Raw genomic sequence first — 17,013 nt, 5'->3', positions numbered from 1 at the left:
GTAAAATTTAGTGTTTCTGACGTTTTTTGTCTGTCGGTTAACGCACTTTTAGTGATTTTCAACATAACCTTTGTATGGGAGGTGAACGTGGTTATTATCCGATTTCTTCCATTTTTGAACTGTATATGGAAATGCCTGAAGGAATCGACTCTATAGAGTTTGGTTGACATATGTAGCTGTAGTAGTTTCCGAGATATGCACAAAAAACTTGGTAGGGGGCGGGGCCACGCCCACTTTTACAAAAACATTACGTCCAAATATGCCCCTCCTTAATGAGATCCTTTGTGTCAAATTTCACTTTAATATCTTTATTTATGGCTGAGTTATAACACTTTATAGGTTTTCGGTTTCCGCCATTTTGTGGGCGTGGCAGGGGGCCGATTTTGCCCGTCTTCGAACTTAACCTTCTTATGGAGCCAAGAAATACGTTTACCAAGTTTCATCATGATATCTAATTTTTACTCAAGTTACAGCTTGCACGGACGGACGGACAGACAGACATCCGGATTTCAACTCTACTCGTCACCCTGATCACTTTGGTATATACAACCCTATGTCTGACTCTCTTAGTTTTAGGACTTACAAACAACCGTTATGTGAACAAAACTATAATACTCTCCTTAGCAACTTTGTTGCGAGAGTATAAAAAAAAAGATCTGGATTCCAAATATTTGTGTGTGGCAAAAAGTTGCTTGTGTTTCGTTTCCACCTGCGTTACAAATGCAGCCCAACGTTCAAGACGCAATAAAAAAATTTTGTACTTCACAAACTAAGTACTTGGACATTACATCAACAAATTCTGCTCAAATTAGCCCAAACACACCAAATTGCGTTACTTCAGAATTTTGATTTGAAAGCTCAACTTTTTCAACAAGTATACAAGTAGACAAGGATCAAAATGTTTCGTTTTTTCTCCAACCTAATTAAGAAGTCGACACTTCTTCAAAACACCTGAAGATGAGCTGGAAAGCTACTGTAGAGAAATTGCTTCGATGATGACTAAGACTTCGAGTCCGTACGAGTGGTAAAATTCCTCAGATGGTCTCGTCTTCCGACTCATATACTACACTGGGAGTATGTTTTGATCATCCCAATTCCTCTGCAATAATACTGCTCCATATCCGAATTTCGAAGCGTCTGTATGTACTTCCGTTATCGCTTGCGGATTGTATAATTTTAAATCTGAAGCGTTAATTAGTGCCGCTTTTAGTTGCTGAAATGCGGCTAGTTGCTCATCACCTCTTGTTTCAAAAACTCTGACAGTGGTCTAGCAATCGTGGCGTAACCTTCGATGAATCGCCTGAAGTATAACGTCAGTCCAAGGAATCCTTGCATAACTTTTTTTATCACATGGCAGCGGGAAGTGTTTGATGGCGTTCGTCTTTGGCTCGGATGGTATTATGCAACTTTTATGGATGATGTACCCCAGAAACTCTACATTCCGCACCGAAAACTGACACTTTTTTATTCAATGAATTATTATTATCAGATTTTCTATGTACACGATCACGATTCCCTTATCAAATCTCTGAATATGTCTAGAATGAATCTTGAAAACACTGCTGGTGAATTCCGAATTCCAAATGGTACTATACATACAAAAACTCATATTGTCCAGTTCCCGTAACGAATGACATATACTTTGTGGACTCAGCACTTGCGTATTCCGATGTATTGTTTTTAATGACCCCATCTTCCAGCCATCGGCCAAACATCGCCACAGGTGCTTGCACGTTCTTTGCTTTTAGATACTCTCTTATTAACTTATTTATCTTCACCGCCTGTGTAATACTAAGATGCTGAAAATCGTTGTCTGGTGCTTCACTCATACTAAAAGGTAGATATATAGTATATCTCCAAATTCTCCGATCAACTCACTGATACGATTGTTATCTTGTTTCATACGACGTTGATGCCACAGTGCATGGTGTCAGCCGTCGGGCTCGTTTACCGGATGCTGACTTGCTCCTTACGCGCTTTTTCTAACATCTATACATGCCCCACTCGAGATTCTTCCGTGTTTGCCAATTTCGCCATTTCCTTCCACATGCTTTTCTGATTCTGAGAGCCGTATCGCGCATACTCCGCACCTATTTATGGCACCATTCGACACCTCGCTGTGCCTACGCAGTCCTCTCACTGCACTCTCTTGCTCTTCAGCACCACCTGTCTCTGCTAAGTCGTGCCTTTTAGCACTCATCACATGTTCCTTCATAACACCCTTCGACACCTCACTGTGTCCACGCCAAGTTGATGAACTACGTCCACTTGCCCTATGGCACCAGCTTCTTCTCCGCTCGCATCAGATGGAACTACTATGGTACAAACATTTCTGTCGGTTGCTTCTACTCCCTTTATCTAATATCCATAGGTATGTTGTCAATAGCCATTGCGATCGCAAAGCTACCCATGGTTACTAATTCACTGCTGTCTATGCCAACTAAATGCTTTATTTCCTTACTTAATTCAACATCAGATCGTGGCATCAACAAAGCATCTTTCCGAATCAAACACAAGTCGGAACCAGTATCAATTAATGCTGACATCGTTTGCGGCATCATATTGGGTGCCGTAAAAATAACATCTTTAAATAGTAAACTGCTGTTCCTGCTTATCTTCGTCATTGTACTCATGCTGCTCCTTTTGCTGACCTTGGCAATAGTTTTACAATCGGATGCTTTATGCCCTTCTCTTCCGCAACTATAGCACTTGAATCTATTCCGTGGCGATCTCTCGCCAAGTGTTAACTTTCTCCGCATCTGAAACATCTCCTTTCTCCAAAATTGAAATTTGATGTAACCTTGTTTGACGACGTTGGTACCAAACTCGCCCTTCAATACTGACTTCAGCGAACTCCAGTTCCAAATTCCTTCTTGACTACGAACGTGCATCTTTGCAGCATCTTTTAACAACTGCTAGGCATAGATATATTTCTGCAGCTCACTCCAATGCACTGCTTCCGCATTATTTTCGAAGTCTTGTAGCCATTGTTCGAAATTAAGCTGCTCTACAATTTGTGTATTCACGCCACGCCAGCTACGTCCGCCTCGTCATCGCTTGCATTCAGACGGAAATGTTCCAGCAATCTGTCTTGCAGTAGGGTTTTCCGTTCGCTAGCTACTAACCACAACCTTTCCAAATTTTCCAAAGTCCGTCCAATGTCAATGCTAAAATCTGTTTAGGGTCCATTGTCTTCCAATGCTCTTAGGAATTTAATATCTATACAAAATACTATTATTATAATGCGAAAAGTTACAAAAGTTTATTTTCATTGAAGGAAGAGCTATACGAAATACTATTTTAAGAAACCACTTTTGTAGTTAATTCACATACAGTGGTATTCAGAAAAATATGAGGAACACTCTAAATGACACTGTTTGCAAATTATGTTTAACTCTTTATTTTTTATAATATATATTATAATAACAGTCGATTGTAGTGAACATTACTGTCCTTCCGGGAATAGATTTCAATGCAACAACAATTGGAGCGCAACTATGTAACCCCGTTTGAAGCAGCTACTGCTATTTGTGTACATACGCAAAGCCTTGGCCCCAACCAATGAATAAAATATTTGGAAAATATGAATATTTTGCTGTGCCTACTCCTTATGCAACAGTCGCTAGAAGAAAAGGAATATTTATGAGATTTAAAGAACGTACATAGTTTATCGCAAATTGTTACCTCCCGTCATGGTTTCCAGCAGAGCTCTCAGTGTATCGTGAATTCCATTTAAAACACTCATGTGCTCTTTGTGTTGTCTCTCCAAAATCTCTTTCAGCTGCGCATGGTGATTTTCAATGAGACTGCTCGCCTCTTCCACACAGCTTTGGTTTGTGCGCTGTTTGGGTTGCTGTTTGTTTGGCACAACCTCAAGCACCTGACCCATTGCAACCTCTTCAAGTGCCTCCACTTCGAAGATGTCCAAACTGTCCGCGTTTGCCTAGAATTCCGAACGGATCATTAAATAGCTTAGTTTTTAGTTTTGTAATATGTTACTTACGTCCAACCTAATGTTGGCAGTAGCATCACCTTCATCCTCAATGGTAACATCGACCATTTCAGCTGTTGTCTGTAATATACACCAATTTTATTATCACATTTATAATCACAACTTTAAATTTTGACAGACGTTACTCACCGACAAACCAATTTCGGGAGTGAGCCCATCACCGTCCACCATGTCGCTGGAAAAAAAACTCCAGAATTTTCCGGTCCATGGCATCCAACGGTTTTGGACCGTCCTGCAACGACAGGTTTCCAGTTCGTCTGGCGAACGCTCTGTGGGCATTGCGCAGCTTCTTGACTGCCGTTTTTCAGTCTATCCAACACTAAAAAAAAACCAACACACATATGTAAATTGTAATGATATACACAAGAATATTTTAGTTTTACCTTTTTCCAGCAACGGCAGCCCAAACCTCTTCGTGCTTCTTCCTCGCGTTTGGTTTCATAAATTGGCCCCTTCCAACGCTGCGGTGCTGCTGCATTAAGTGCAGTAACCGCCTCTTTTGGCCATTCGTAACACGTCACGACGTACTTCTCTGTAAAGAAAATGCATCAAATCTTTTTTTACTATTCATATATAATATATTAACAAAAATATACTTACATTTGCTTTAAATTCAACTAATTCCATTTTGAATTTAACGAAAAATTTTTTTGTCATCACCTCAAATGGAAGTGAGAAAACCAATCGACAGTATTTCATTCAATTTGGTTACAGAAACACTTTCAATCGAGCATTCCTACTGAAATGGAATGGAACATATCAGCTGACTATCGATTGAATCGAGTAATTATTTTACAGAAACACATTGAGTGAGAGTGACGTCAAATAGAGAATTTGAGTGGAGAACATCGATCGAAATGGGTTACCGAAACGCACTACTGACTTGATGTTACTGCATTTTCGGATACCGTTACACGTCCGTATATATTAAGCGGCTTCTTTCCCGTTATAAAATTTTTCTTTGTGTTAAAAAAGAAAACGTTTTGACGCATGCTTTACTGCTCCTAAGTATTTCACCGAACTGTTCTTACGTTTATTTAATTTTCGAAAAATGTGGGATCGCCCATTAAACAAAACGCAATTGTCACTTGAATTAACTGTTATTATTTCAGAGTGTATACATTTCTTATTACAAATGCTCCGTTCGCTTACATAAGCGGGTCGCGCGAGTTGATTTATTTACTAGTTAGGAATAAAATAAATACATATGTATGTATATAATTTTAAGTCAGCCAATGAGATTGGTTCTGACTTATCTTTTATTTGTATAATATTTCACCGTATACACATATACTTCAATATTAAATATATTACACTTAAACTGTACAAATGTTACAAGTGGTAACTTGTTACTCGGCAGTCGACAATGATAAAGTGACCTCAAAGCTATTGCTCCAGTTGCTTATACATATATGTAGGTTTTGCTTATCGCTGCTCATGCTATTGAGATGCTGGTTGTTTACTAGTATATAACTATTTGGGTTGTTATTGTTTGTTGTACTGATAGTGCGCTTCTATTGTTCTAAGATAAAGTTGTTTTGATGATTTTTCTTTAATGTTTACTGAAACATAAGGTTGTGGTTAAAGGTTAAAGTATTAACTCTCCCCTCTCCTGTGAAAAATAGATCTCCTGATCTATAATTGAGTCTGGAGTAGATGAGTCATTCCTACACGTTCTATGGCAGCGTTGTAGTTTCTCAGATATACAGTTTTTTGATAAATTAGATATAGTTTGAATATTACAAATATACCTAATCCTAGGACTACAAGTACTCCTATAGTTATGAACATATTCTTGATTGGGTGTTCTTCAAATGGTATTAAAAATTTATTTAATTTTTTAATGTTGTCAAATTGATATTCGTTTTCTGATTTCAATGTTCTGGTTGTGGAATACTTCAGAGTCAATAATAATTGTTTAATTAAATTGGATTAAATTCATTCCTTCAATTGATTTTTCGTTTAAAATATGCTTTCCTTGTAATACGACATTACCATGTCCTAAATCTATAACAGGTGCGTTATTTTCTTGGATAAAATTACAATGGGCTTCAAAACCTTCGATCATTGGTATTGCACAATGTTTACAAATATATTTACTTAAATTATTTTTACATTTAGATGTTAATATTATTTTATCTTCACATTTACATACGATTTTATTCATATCCAATATGCCTTGACTATAGGATAATGGAGTAACTTTGTATGTTGTGCATTTCTTTTCAATGACTGGATATTTATAAATTACTAGGAGCGACCCGCCCCGGCTTCGCACGGATGCAATGCTGATGCTAAAGACATTACAGAAAAACTGTGAACATTGCAGTGGATGTTGTTACATACACATAGCGGCTTCGCACGGGCACTCAACATGACATTTACACAAATATTCACAATTTTTTGCGTCGAATTTAAAAAAAAGTATGAAATTTAATTCTTATATATTATTTAAGTTTTTTTTGTACTTTTTTCATTGTTTTATATTTTTTTGTTTTTGTATATTTTATTAGTGTTTTTTATATTTTTTTACGTTTTAATTTTTTTGTTTAATACGTTTCTTTTGTTTGTTTTTTCTCAATATCAGGTTTTTTTGTTTATATTTTAAATTATTGCAAGGAGGTCATAATCCCAAAAGAAAAACCTTTTATTGTGTTAGAGCTTCCCTATAAACTATATTTGATGTTGTTTTATTCTGTGGCAACAAAATAAATTGATTTTCAGGATTTAAGATTTTTTTGTACTTTTTTCATTGTTTTATATTTTTTTGTTTTTGTATATTTTATTAGTGTTTTTTATATTTTTTTACGTTTTAATTTTTTTGTTTAATACGTTTCTTTTGTTTGTTTTTTCTCAATATCAGGTTTTTTTGTTTATATTTTTAATTATTGCAAGGAGGTCATAATCCCAAAAGAAAAACCTTTTATTGTGTTAGAGCTTCCCTATGAACTATATTTGATGTTGTTTTATTCTGTGGCAACAAAATAAATTGATTTTCAGGGGCTCCGACCCGCGATAGTCCAACATACATTTGACCGTGAGTAAAAAATTTCTTTCGCAGGTCGATCCCTACTAATTCGAAGGTTTGACCTTGAGACTTGTTAATCGTTAATGCGAAAGATGTTTTTACCGGAAATTGCAGCCGTTTAAATGGGATTGGCAGATCAGTCGGGATCATCGGTATCCTCGGTATATGAGCCAGTTGACCAGCTGCTGGGCCAGTAATAATAGTTGCTACAATTAAATTGTCCTTTAACTCTTTAATAAGCAGCCTCGTCCCATTACACATGTTCGGAGGGCTTAAATTTCTTAAAAGCATTATTGGGATTCCGATTTTTAGCGACAACTCATGTGGTGGCAGTCCAGAAAGGTTCAACGAATTTAAAAATTCCTGTGGATAATGGACTGCGTCTTCGATATTAGTCACATTGTCGATTGATTTGTATGTTTTAATTTGGCCGGGGACTTTTTGAACTATTAGATTGTTTATTTTATTAACAGTATCATTCTTAGGAGACACTATAGCCCTAGAGCATAGCCAATGAAAGTCCTTTTGGTGCAAATTCTCGGTATCAGGGTATATAGCATCTATTAAGTTTTCCAAATTATGGAGTATTTGACCTAGGGACTCATCCAGAAGAATGTCACAATAATCGCTTAAATTTGGAGTGGGAAAAATTCCTTCTCCAAGTTTTAGCAGTTGTTGTGGGAAATCGCTATCAGTGATTCCATGAACAAGAGCTCTCATATTCGTTCGTAATTTCAATGTTTCAATTGAAGCCCATAGGGGTGACGATTTCAAGCATGCCTTGATGATATCTGCTCGCGTACCTCTGTTAATAACGGGGAGAGTTTGTCGAAAATCTCCCGCAAAAACAAAAGTAATCCCGCCCATGACTGCAGAGGAGTTCCTTAGATTCTGTAAGGTTCTGTTCACGGCTTCTATATGTGCTCTATGGCTCATCGTGCATTCGTCCCACATAATCAATGAAACGTCTTGTAGTAATTTACCAAGAGGTCCATTTTTGCGGATAGAACATGTAGATTGTTGCTCAAGATTTACGGATAGCGGAAGTTTAAAAGTAGAATGAGCAGTTTTTCCATCCGTCAAGAGAGTTGCAGCAATTCCTGAGGAAGCAACTGCTGTTGCTATCTTCTTCGATTCTCTTATCTAAGCAAGTATCAAATTAGCAAGAAACGTCTTTCCTGTTCCACCGGGTGCATCCAAAAAGAAAACTTTTCTTTTGTCATTAATGACGCTATCGACTATAGTTTCAAAAGCATCTCTTTGATCTGGGACTAATTTTGGTAGGTTTTCATTAACAAAAGCGGTCAAATTATGTGTATCATAGCGATTAGTCATTGTCTCTGCTCCATTGTTTTCTGTACGAACTGAACATGGTAAGCCAAATTCCCTTAGGCTTTTGTCATTTAATTGCATCAGTTTATTTTCTATTTGTATCAGACCTTGGTTGTAAATTTCCTCATTGTATGGTAAGGTGAAGTTTAGATTTTGCTGTCTGATTTTGTGTCTAATATCTTCACATAAATTGTCTTTGAAAATGTCCCATAATTTTAATGGTTCCGATGGCTGACAAAATAAAAGTATGACTACAAACAATTCTCTCAGTTGTTGTGAACATTGAGAAAGCAAAGCTTCTCTCAGAGTATTTTCCCAATGGTCATCGTTTTCTAGCAAACCTCTAGCACGGCAAGCAGCTTGATATGTTTCTTTGAGAACTCCGTCAACGGTTTTCAAGTACTGGAATGAGGTTGGGCCCCGTACGTGATGTAGCAACATCCTAAGATAGAAACACTCGGATTGAGAAGGGTGGACACAGTAGACTCTGCCTAAAGCTGCATCTTTTTTTATTCCTGGATGGCCAACTACGTTCTCACCACGCTTCCTTCTTGTGAACTTATTATTGACCCATGTATAGTATTGCGGGACTTCGTGGTATAGAAGTGTTTTTGCGAACTCATCTTCATTACATAGCTCAAAAAAAGCCAGCAAAGTTGTTTTACGTGGATTTTGGGCCACTTGTTCCGCCGTTTCTGCGGTAAAATACACCCTTTGGCCATTTTCTAAGTGAACAGCTAACTGCAAGACTGTAGGATGTCGCTCGTGGATCGGAAATTCCAATATTCGCCAGGCAGCTTCGGAAGTACTTATGTAGCGGCCATTCACGTAGTTTTCCACTTCATCATTTGGGTTTCTGACGCCAAATGTGGCTTGATCCGATCCTTTATTTATGTATTTACAAATGTATTTGATGGCTTGAACTGAGTGACAGTACTCAACATTTATGTGAGCATTGAACGTCCTGCACAAAAGTGGAGAATAAGGAACAATCCAGCTATTATCTATAGTGAAATTACTGCCTCTGATATTGAGCGAAGCGCTCTGACCTCCATTTGCGGCATCACGACGACGATATACTGGATATCCGTCATCTCCGGTTTTGAGTTTCGTTGCGGGTATTTTTTTGTGCAAATTCCGTTTTTCATACATGGTGCTGTTAAGTTATGTTCTCCGCATGGTCCGTGCATTTTTAGTTACGATATCGTACAATATTGGATCGTTTTGTTGGTTGGGAAGTTCCGCAACTATGACCCTATCAATTTCGTCTGGTTGGATTTTTGTCTCTAGCCAAAACAGCATATGACAGTGTGGTAAACCTCGCTTCTGCCACTCCACACTCACCATGTAACATTTCACTTTGCCGAATATTTCATCTTTGTTGAATAATTTTATGAATTTCTTCATTTTTAAGTGAAACACCCTTGAAATGATGTCATGACGATCGAAAGATCGCTGACCAGGTATTAGTTCCGCTTTAATTTCAGGCCATTCAGGATTGCACGTAAACGTGACAAATAAGTCTGGTCTCCCGTAGTTTCGGACATACGTCATCGCGTCTTGTGTTTTTTCATGCAGGTAACGTGGAAATGAAGATGGTAAGATTACGCGCTGACCGATATTTGATGGGTCAACATTTCCGTCTTGATTTAAAGCGTCTCTGAGATGAATGTATTCTTCAGCCCTTAGTCTCTGTTGGTTACGACATATGTAATTCAATCGTTCCGATATCATTTTTGCCATCATATCGACAATATATTGGCTAAATAAGTCCCTGTAATAATGTAATGGATTAAAACTGTAGTGTAAATAAAATATATCTGTAAGCATTGTGGATTTTGGCCTGATGGTAGTAAAAGGCTACCAATAAGATGATATGCCTGGCCCTCTATTTTGAAAGTTGGCATAAAACTACCTTCTCTTATTTCTTTGGCGCCAAACGAAGTCATTTGACAAAGGCTATTGTACTTACGGATGTTGGTTAGGAAATCTCTAGATAGCGAATGATTATTTGTCAAAAGATTTTTTATTGGCTGTGGTGGTTCTTGAATATTGGGGATTATAATTTTTCCAGAAGCACAACACATACCATTAGTTTCATCTACCCAGAACACTTAGGGCAAATCTTATTCATGTCGCCGATTTGGACGGAAGACTGTTGAGCATAATCAATCTGTGGATCGTATTTAAAAGCCGATCTGTTACTGTGAGCTACAACTCGATTGCGAACTCTAGCTCTTGAAGTCTGTTGTCGTTCTCTCTGGTTTTGAAGGCGTTGGAAACGCTCAGAGCTTGATTCCCTAGTGCGGGATTTTATACTTCTGAAATTTTGCTCTTCAAGCCGCTGCAAACGATCAGTACTTGACTCTCGCGCGTGCACATGAGAAGTTCTTAAATTTTGTTCAGCTAGGCGCTGCGAACGCTCAAGACTGGACTCCCGCGCGCGTCTTTGAGAGGTTCTCATGTTTTGTTCAGCGAGCCGTTGCGAACGCTCGGTACTCGACTCTCTGGCACGCGATTGCACCACATATTCTCTCTGACTTAAAAGACGATTTTCAGTTTCAGATGAAGATTCTTTATTTCGACATACTTTTGTGGCCCTGGCATGGGAATTATTTCTAGAAAGTTGAGATCTTGATCTTTTGGGCATTTTTTTTAAATGATAAAAGAAAAAAACGCCTTTAAACTAATCTTTGAGGTTCTTACAACTACCTACTATAACAACATACAAAACTACAACCTATTTATTAAAATTAAATCATAAAACTTATTCAATTCATTTCTTAGGATAACTAAATGTACAATATCTGTGCTATATATATGGGTCTAGATCTGAAAAGAACTTTTTGAATGGGTTTAGTTACCTACAAAAGGAAGTATTATCAAGCGACAAAATATTATCAAGCGACAATTTTTTTTAATTCCGCACACGACCATTCAGTAGGGAGCCGACCGCGCGAGTGATCTTAACTAAAGAATGTATAATAACACTGCATATACATATAATACATATGTACATTATTGCAACATTGAGATCAACAATCTCATTGAAATCAATATTCTCATTTCTCTCTCCTATTCTTATTTTGGCGCAATTTCACACCAATTTATTGCTTTTTAACCATTTCCAATTATTACAACAGTTTTAGCCGTTAAAAATTAACCAATCCAAAGCATACTCTCTTTCATTGGATTTTGGCATATGCATAAAGTCAACATTCTCATTGAAATCAGTATTCTTATTTTGGCGCAATTTCACCCAATCCAGGGCATTGAATTTTTGCATACATATTGACATTGACATTTTTCATGTTCTTTATTAATGTGGTGTAGTTTGTCGTGTTCCTTCATAAAGTGGTGGAAAATTTGGGTAGAGGAGTATATATCGCTTTTATTGTACGTATACCACAATAAATTCTCTACTTCCAAAGTTGGCTTTGGTGCTGTGTGCTTAACTGATCAACATTTTGCACCTCCAAATATTTTGTTCGGGTTCAAAGCCTACATGAACTTCTAAAATATGTATATATTTTTTGACTTTTTTGTTTTTTTATTTCATTTTATTTTATTTCCATTTTAATTACTATTTATTTGATTATTTGCGCTATAATTATTTTTTTGTAATACACATTATTCAAATTTTCCCTTATGCGCATATCAAAGAACATCTGCGTGGGCAATTTCTATAGAGTAGTACCCTTATAGTGTGGTGTAGTTTCTTGGCAATTGGCAAGTTCCCTTATAGAGTGGTAAACATTGGCTTGCTTCCCCTTTTGAATGGTGTGTTCCTTCATACTGTTCGAAATTTTTTCGATTACTCTTCGAAATTTTTTCGATGTTCCCCAATGTCAAATAATATTTTAGCACAGCTAACCTTTGCTCCTTCTTATTATTATACATTCTTTGTCTTAACCCTGACGCCTACAACTCTACAACGCATAGTTCGCCGCCGAGCGACTTTTAAACATTTTTAACTCGTGATATCTTTTGAATGGAATGTCAGAATCTAATAATTCAAAAAGTTATATAAAGGTTTTGAAGCGATCTTAAATAATAAATCATTTATTTCGAGCCTTTTCAAGTGGTGGTATTTTAATTAATTTTTTAATATAAAATCGCTTATTGTGACAAAACTATAATAGTTAGAGGTATAATGTTGCGACGTTTTTTGTAGATAATGATAAGTTCTACAAAATTGTAGTATATCACTTTGTTATATCTTAATTCGTTTTCGCAGCATTCGCGATTAAAGAAAGTTTTTTGGTATTTTTTTTACATTATCGGAGTTTTGGTAAGGAACCCTACTTTTTTTTTTAACTAAATATAGCCTATGTCACTCAGGGATAGTATAGCTTTCCAACGGTGAAAGAATTTTTCAAATCGGTTCAGTAGTTTCGGAGCCTATTCGAAACAAACAAACAAAAAAACAAACATTTCCTCTTTGTAATATTAGTATAGACAATGAAAGTGTCGTCTAATCTACCTATATACGTGTCTGCATATTCGAGTATGTCAATAACCGGTATACTAGTTTGTTCCTTTTCTAATATCCTTTCAATCTCGTCCGTATTTATTGCTGCTGAATAAAAATTTCCGTTCTTCGCGAAATTATTTATCGTAGTTAAGTGAAATAACTCCTTGTATAATTCTTGCATTATAACTTTTTGTTTAATCCTCCCAATATTAAATGTTTTCATCAATATTTCAAAGTTGGAATTAATTTGTCTTTGTTTGTTATTATTTTCAATTATGCCGTTGAGTATTTATCTATGCATGAGAGATACATACATTGTTCCATCGATTTCAAATATGTCCATTTGTATTTGTGTGCCTATAACTTCGGGTATGGGTGTTTTTGCAAAAACTTGTTTCGTCGGGTGGCGTTCGTATTTGTTCTCTTTACAAATGCTACAATTTCTAGTTAGTCGGATTACATCATTTTTTATATTTGGCCAATAGCATGTTTCTAGTATCTCTAATGTATTATTTTTTGCGTTTCAATGTGCTCTTTTATGCGTAAGTTTAATTATATATTCTCTATCCTTTTCACTCGTAATGTCCTTTAATAGATTTTGACAAAAAACCTTTTTCTCTATATTAAATGAAGAGTTTATAATATCATGAATTTCATACATTTCTAGTGTAGTGTGAAATGCGGTCGTGATATTAGGTTTGATAATTTTCGTTAGTGTATCTATCAAGTCTTGTGGTGTGACGTAATTAACATAAAATCTCTCGTGGTTTGCAAAATTTGATGCTCTTTCTAATGCATTTTTTTTACATTTTTTACCACAATTTGTGTTTTAAATTGGTTCAGTGGAGCGCTGACATCTTTAATTCTGATTGACGAGGATGATTTCTCCGAGTGTATTGAGTCGTTCGTAGTTACGTTTACTCTCTCTCCTTTAATATATTTAATTTTTGCTCCGTATTCTTCTATAAAATTTTTCCATCGTTTTAATTTTGAATTTGGGTTGTCCTCTGATATTGGAAAAAATAGGAATTGACGATCGGTGTAAATAGTAGTATTACTAATGAGACCATACAGATAATTCCTAAGTTTCTTGAGTGCCCAAACGATTGCTAACATTTCTTTTTCGTTTGTTGAGTAATTTTGTTCAGTTCGCGTTAACGTACGTGAAATGAATGCTATAGGTTTCTTGCCTTGTGACAACACAGCTCCAATCGCGTGATTGCTTGCGTCTGTAGTCAAATCAAATCCTTTTCCAAAATCTGGTTGGAATAATTCTATTTGTTCTTTTAGTTTATCTTTTAGTGTTTCAACTGCTTTAAGTGCTTCGTCATCTAATTTTACATGTACTGAGGTACTTTTATTCCTTGAAATATTACCATTCTCTCCTCGTAGGTAGAGTGTTAATGGTTTCGTTGTGGATGCAAATTCTTTTATAAATTTTCTATAATATGAGGTGATTCCCAAGAAAGATCTTAAGTCCTTCAAATTTGTAGGGTACCTATCTATATCTTCTATTTTTCCTGGATCTACTGTAATTCTACCATTTTTAATTATATGTCCTAAAAATTCTGTCTGTCTTTGAAAAAATTTTGACTTTTCATCCGAGATTTTCATGTTGGCTGCGTGTAAAGTGTGTATTATATTGGTGATATCTTTCATATGTTGTTCAGGGTTAGCTGAATATATTAAGACAACATCTATATACACGTATGCGCATTAGGGTGCACCGTAGCTATTCGGGAGAAAATTTTGGCGATTGGATAATGGGGAGACGTGCCGCAACGAGGGTAAAGTGAATATGTTATTCAAAATTTGTAAAACATGGTCACTTTACCCTCGTTGCGGCACGTCTTCCCATTATCCAATCGCCAAATTTTTTTGCAGAGCATAATATTATACTCTAATGCAACTTTTGGGGGGGTGTGATGCCCTGTACGCTATATTTTTTTTTCTCCCGTATAGCTAAGGTGCACCCTAATGCGCATACTCCTATGAATGGTCTGAGGATGTCGTCAACGCATCTTTGAAAGATCGACGGTGCGTTTTTCAGCGCAAGTGGTAGTCGTAGAAATTCATATTTAGCATTATTTATTGAAAATAATGTTTTTTTCCTGTCTTCTTTTTATTTTAATTTTATGAAATCCTGATTCCAAATCTAACATGCTCCTAAGTTTTGGAGCATCATGGTCATGTCCAGAATGGGATATCTATCATCGATTGTTTGTGCATATAACTTCTGGAAGGCAATAACCATGAGTCTGTTTGGGTTGCCTTGCTCGTTATTCCCTTTTTTAGAAACTGTCCATATGGGTGAATTGTACGGGCTTTTGCTTGGCTAAATTATTTCATTATCTAATAATTTGTATACTCTCGCAAGAAAGTTGCTAAGGAGAGTATTATAGTTTTGTTCACATAACGGTTGTTTGTAAGTCCTAACACTAAAAGAGTCAGATATAGGGTTATATATACCAAAGTGATCAGGGTGACGAGTAGAGTTGAAATACGGATGTCTGTCTGTCCGTCTGTCCGTCCGTGCAAGCTATAACTTGAGTAAAAATTGAGATATCATGATGAAACTTGGTACACGTATTTCTCACGAAGGTTAAGTTCGAAGATGAGCAAAATCGGCCCACTGCCACGCCCACAAAATGGCGAAAACCAAAAACCTATAAAGTGTCATAACGAAGCCATAAATAAAGATATTAAAGTGAAATTTGGCACAAAGGATCGCATTAGGGTGGGGCATATTTGGACGTAAATTTTTTTGGAAAAGTGAGCGTGGCCCCGCCTCATACTAAGTTTTTTGTACATATCTCGGAAACAACTATAGTTATGTCAACCAAACTCTATAGAGTCGTTTCCTTCAGGCATTTCCATATACAGTTCAAAAATGGAAGAAATCGGATAATAATCCCTTACAAAGGTTATGTTGAAAATCACTAAAAGTGCGTTAACCGACAGACAAAAAACGTCAGAAACACTAAATTTTACGGAAGAAATGACAGAAGGAAGCTACACCCAGGCTTTTTTTTTTAATTGAAAATGGGCGTGGCGTCGCCCACTTATGGACCAAAAACCATATCTCAGGAACTACGAATCTTATTAATTTTACAGCAAAATAAAAAATATGTAAATGACGGATAATGAAATCTCGATTATCGCTTTATCATGCGAGAGTATAAAATGTTCGGTGACACTCGAACTTAGGCCTTCCTTACTTGTTTTATTTCAGTTTCTACAAATGCTCTATCCGCTTGGGAGTATGGATACTGTCTGACCCAAATCGGATTATTTGTTTCTGTTCCGATTTCTACCTCTAATCTAGTTACGTAAGGTAATGTTTTACTCTGCTCATTTCTTTTCATTAATTCATTTATTTCTTTTTTATACATTTCTTCTCCTATCATATAATTTATTCTTGTTAATTTATTCTTTTTCACAATTAATACATTTCTTTCTGAATCTATCATTGCTTTCATTGGCTTTAAACCTTTAATTCTTATCAAGAAATCGAAATCTTGTTCAACTGGGGGTTGTTGTTGACAAGAATAATTATTCTGATGTTGATTGCTGAAATTATGATTCTGATGATGGTTGTATCGTGGAATGTACTCGAGGTTCTGATGGCGTGAATCATGTTGCATTGTACGGGCGATACTGTAGGCATCTGCTAATGCTGTGCAGGCTCGTGCATAGATGGCATTCTTGATAGCTACACTTCTCAGTCCTGTGACGAATGTTCTGATTGCTTTAGCTTGGATTTCTTGTGTCAATACTTAAACTATTCGTTCTTCCTTGTGTGTCATCTCAATCTTGGATAGCATTACATTCAATGTTTGGTTCAGATTCTCTAATATATGTACATGCAATGGTACTTTTTTTTTTGTTGTATTTTCGTCATATCTTCCTCCAGAACGTATATTGGTAGTTTGTCGGGATAGGAATCGTCTAGCCTATCGATGATGTTTCTCTTTACGTTGTGGTTGATCAGGATCTGTGGTGCTTTGCCAGTAATTTTTCCTCTGATCATTATTAATGCTTGGGCATATATATTATGTCCTTGGAATTGTCGTATGCTTCCATTAATGTGGTTGCTACTTTCCACCAATCCCTGTATTCGTTGTAATCACCATTAAATTGTGTTATTGATTTAAACATATTCAGATC

The 17,013-nt window shown here is 36.4% G+C and overlaps 1 protein-coding gene across 1 annotated transcript; it reads right to left on the bottom strand.

The window, feature by feature from the left end:
* Positions 1 to 3,384: 3,384 nt before the first annotated feature.
* Positions 3,385 to 4,509, bottom strand: LOC120781709. Its single transcript, XM_040113941.1, has 5 exons — positions 4,396 to 4,509; positions 4,142 to 4,331; positions 4,004 to 4,072; positions 3,685 to 3,943; positions 3,385 to 3,622 (listed from the first exon to the last, which is right to left on the bottom strand). Exons 2-5 carry the CDS (start codon positions 4,289 to 4,291, stop codon positions 3,609 to 3,611), a joined length of 492 nt encoding a protein of 163 aa, XP_039969875.1. The 5' UTR covers positions 4,292 to 4,331; positions 4,396 to 4,509; the 3' UTR covers positions 3,385 to 3,608.
* Between the last annotated feature and the right edge of the window lie 12,504 nt (positions 4,510 to 17,013).

The sequence above is a fragment of the Bactrocera tryoni genome, unplaced genomic scaffold, assembly GCF_016617805.1.
Source record: "Bactrocera tryoni isolate S06 unplaced genomic scaffold, CSIRO_BtryS06_freeze2 scaffold_7, whole genome shotgun sequence".
NCBI classification, from domain to species: Eukaryota; Metazoa; Arthropoda; class Insecta; order Diptera; family Tephritidae; genus Bactrocera; species Bactrocera tryoni.
Note: the sequence above shows the minus strand (reverse complement) of the source record. Positions and strands in the feature narration are given on the sequence as shown.

Bases quoted from the DNA above. Each gene is read 5' to 3' on its own strand.
- LOC120781709 (XM_040113941.1), bottom strand. From the start codon at position 4,291: ATGCCCACAGAGCGTTCGCCAGACGAACTGGAAACCTGTCGTTGCAGG. The intron at 4,073-4,141 runs GTGAGTAACGTC...TGTATATTACAG, and splicing joins CTCCCGAAATTGGTTTGTCG to ACAACAGCTGAAATGGTCGA. The intron at 3,944-4,003 runs GTAAGTAACATA...TCGGAATTCTAG, and splicing joins CTGCCAACATTAGGTTGGAC to GCAAACGCGGACAGTTTGGA.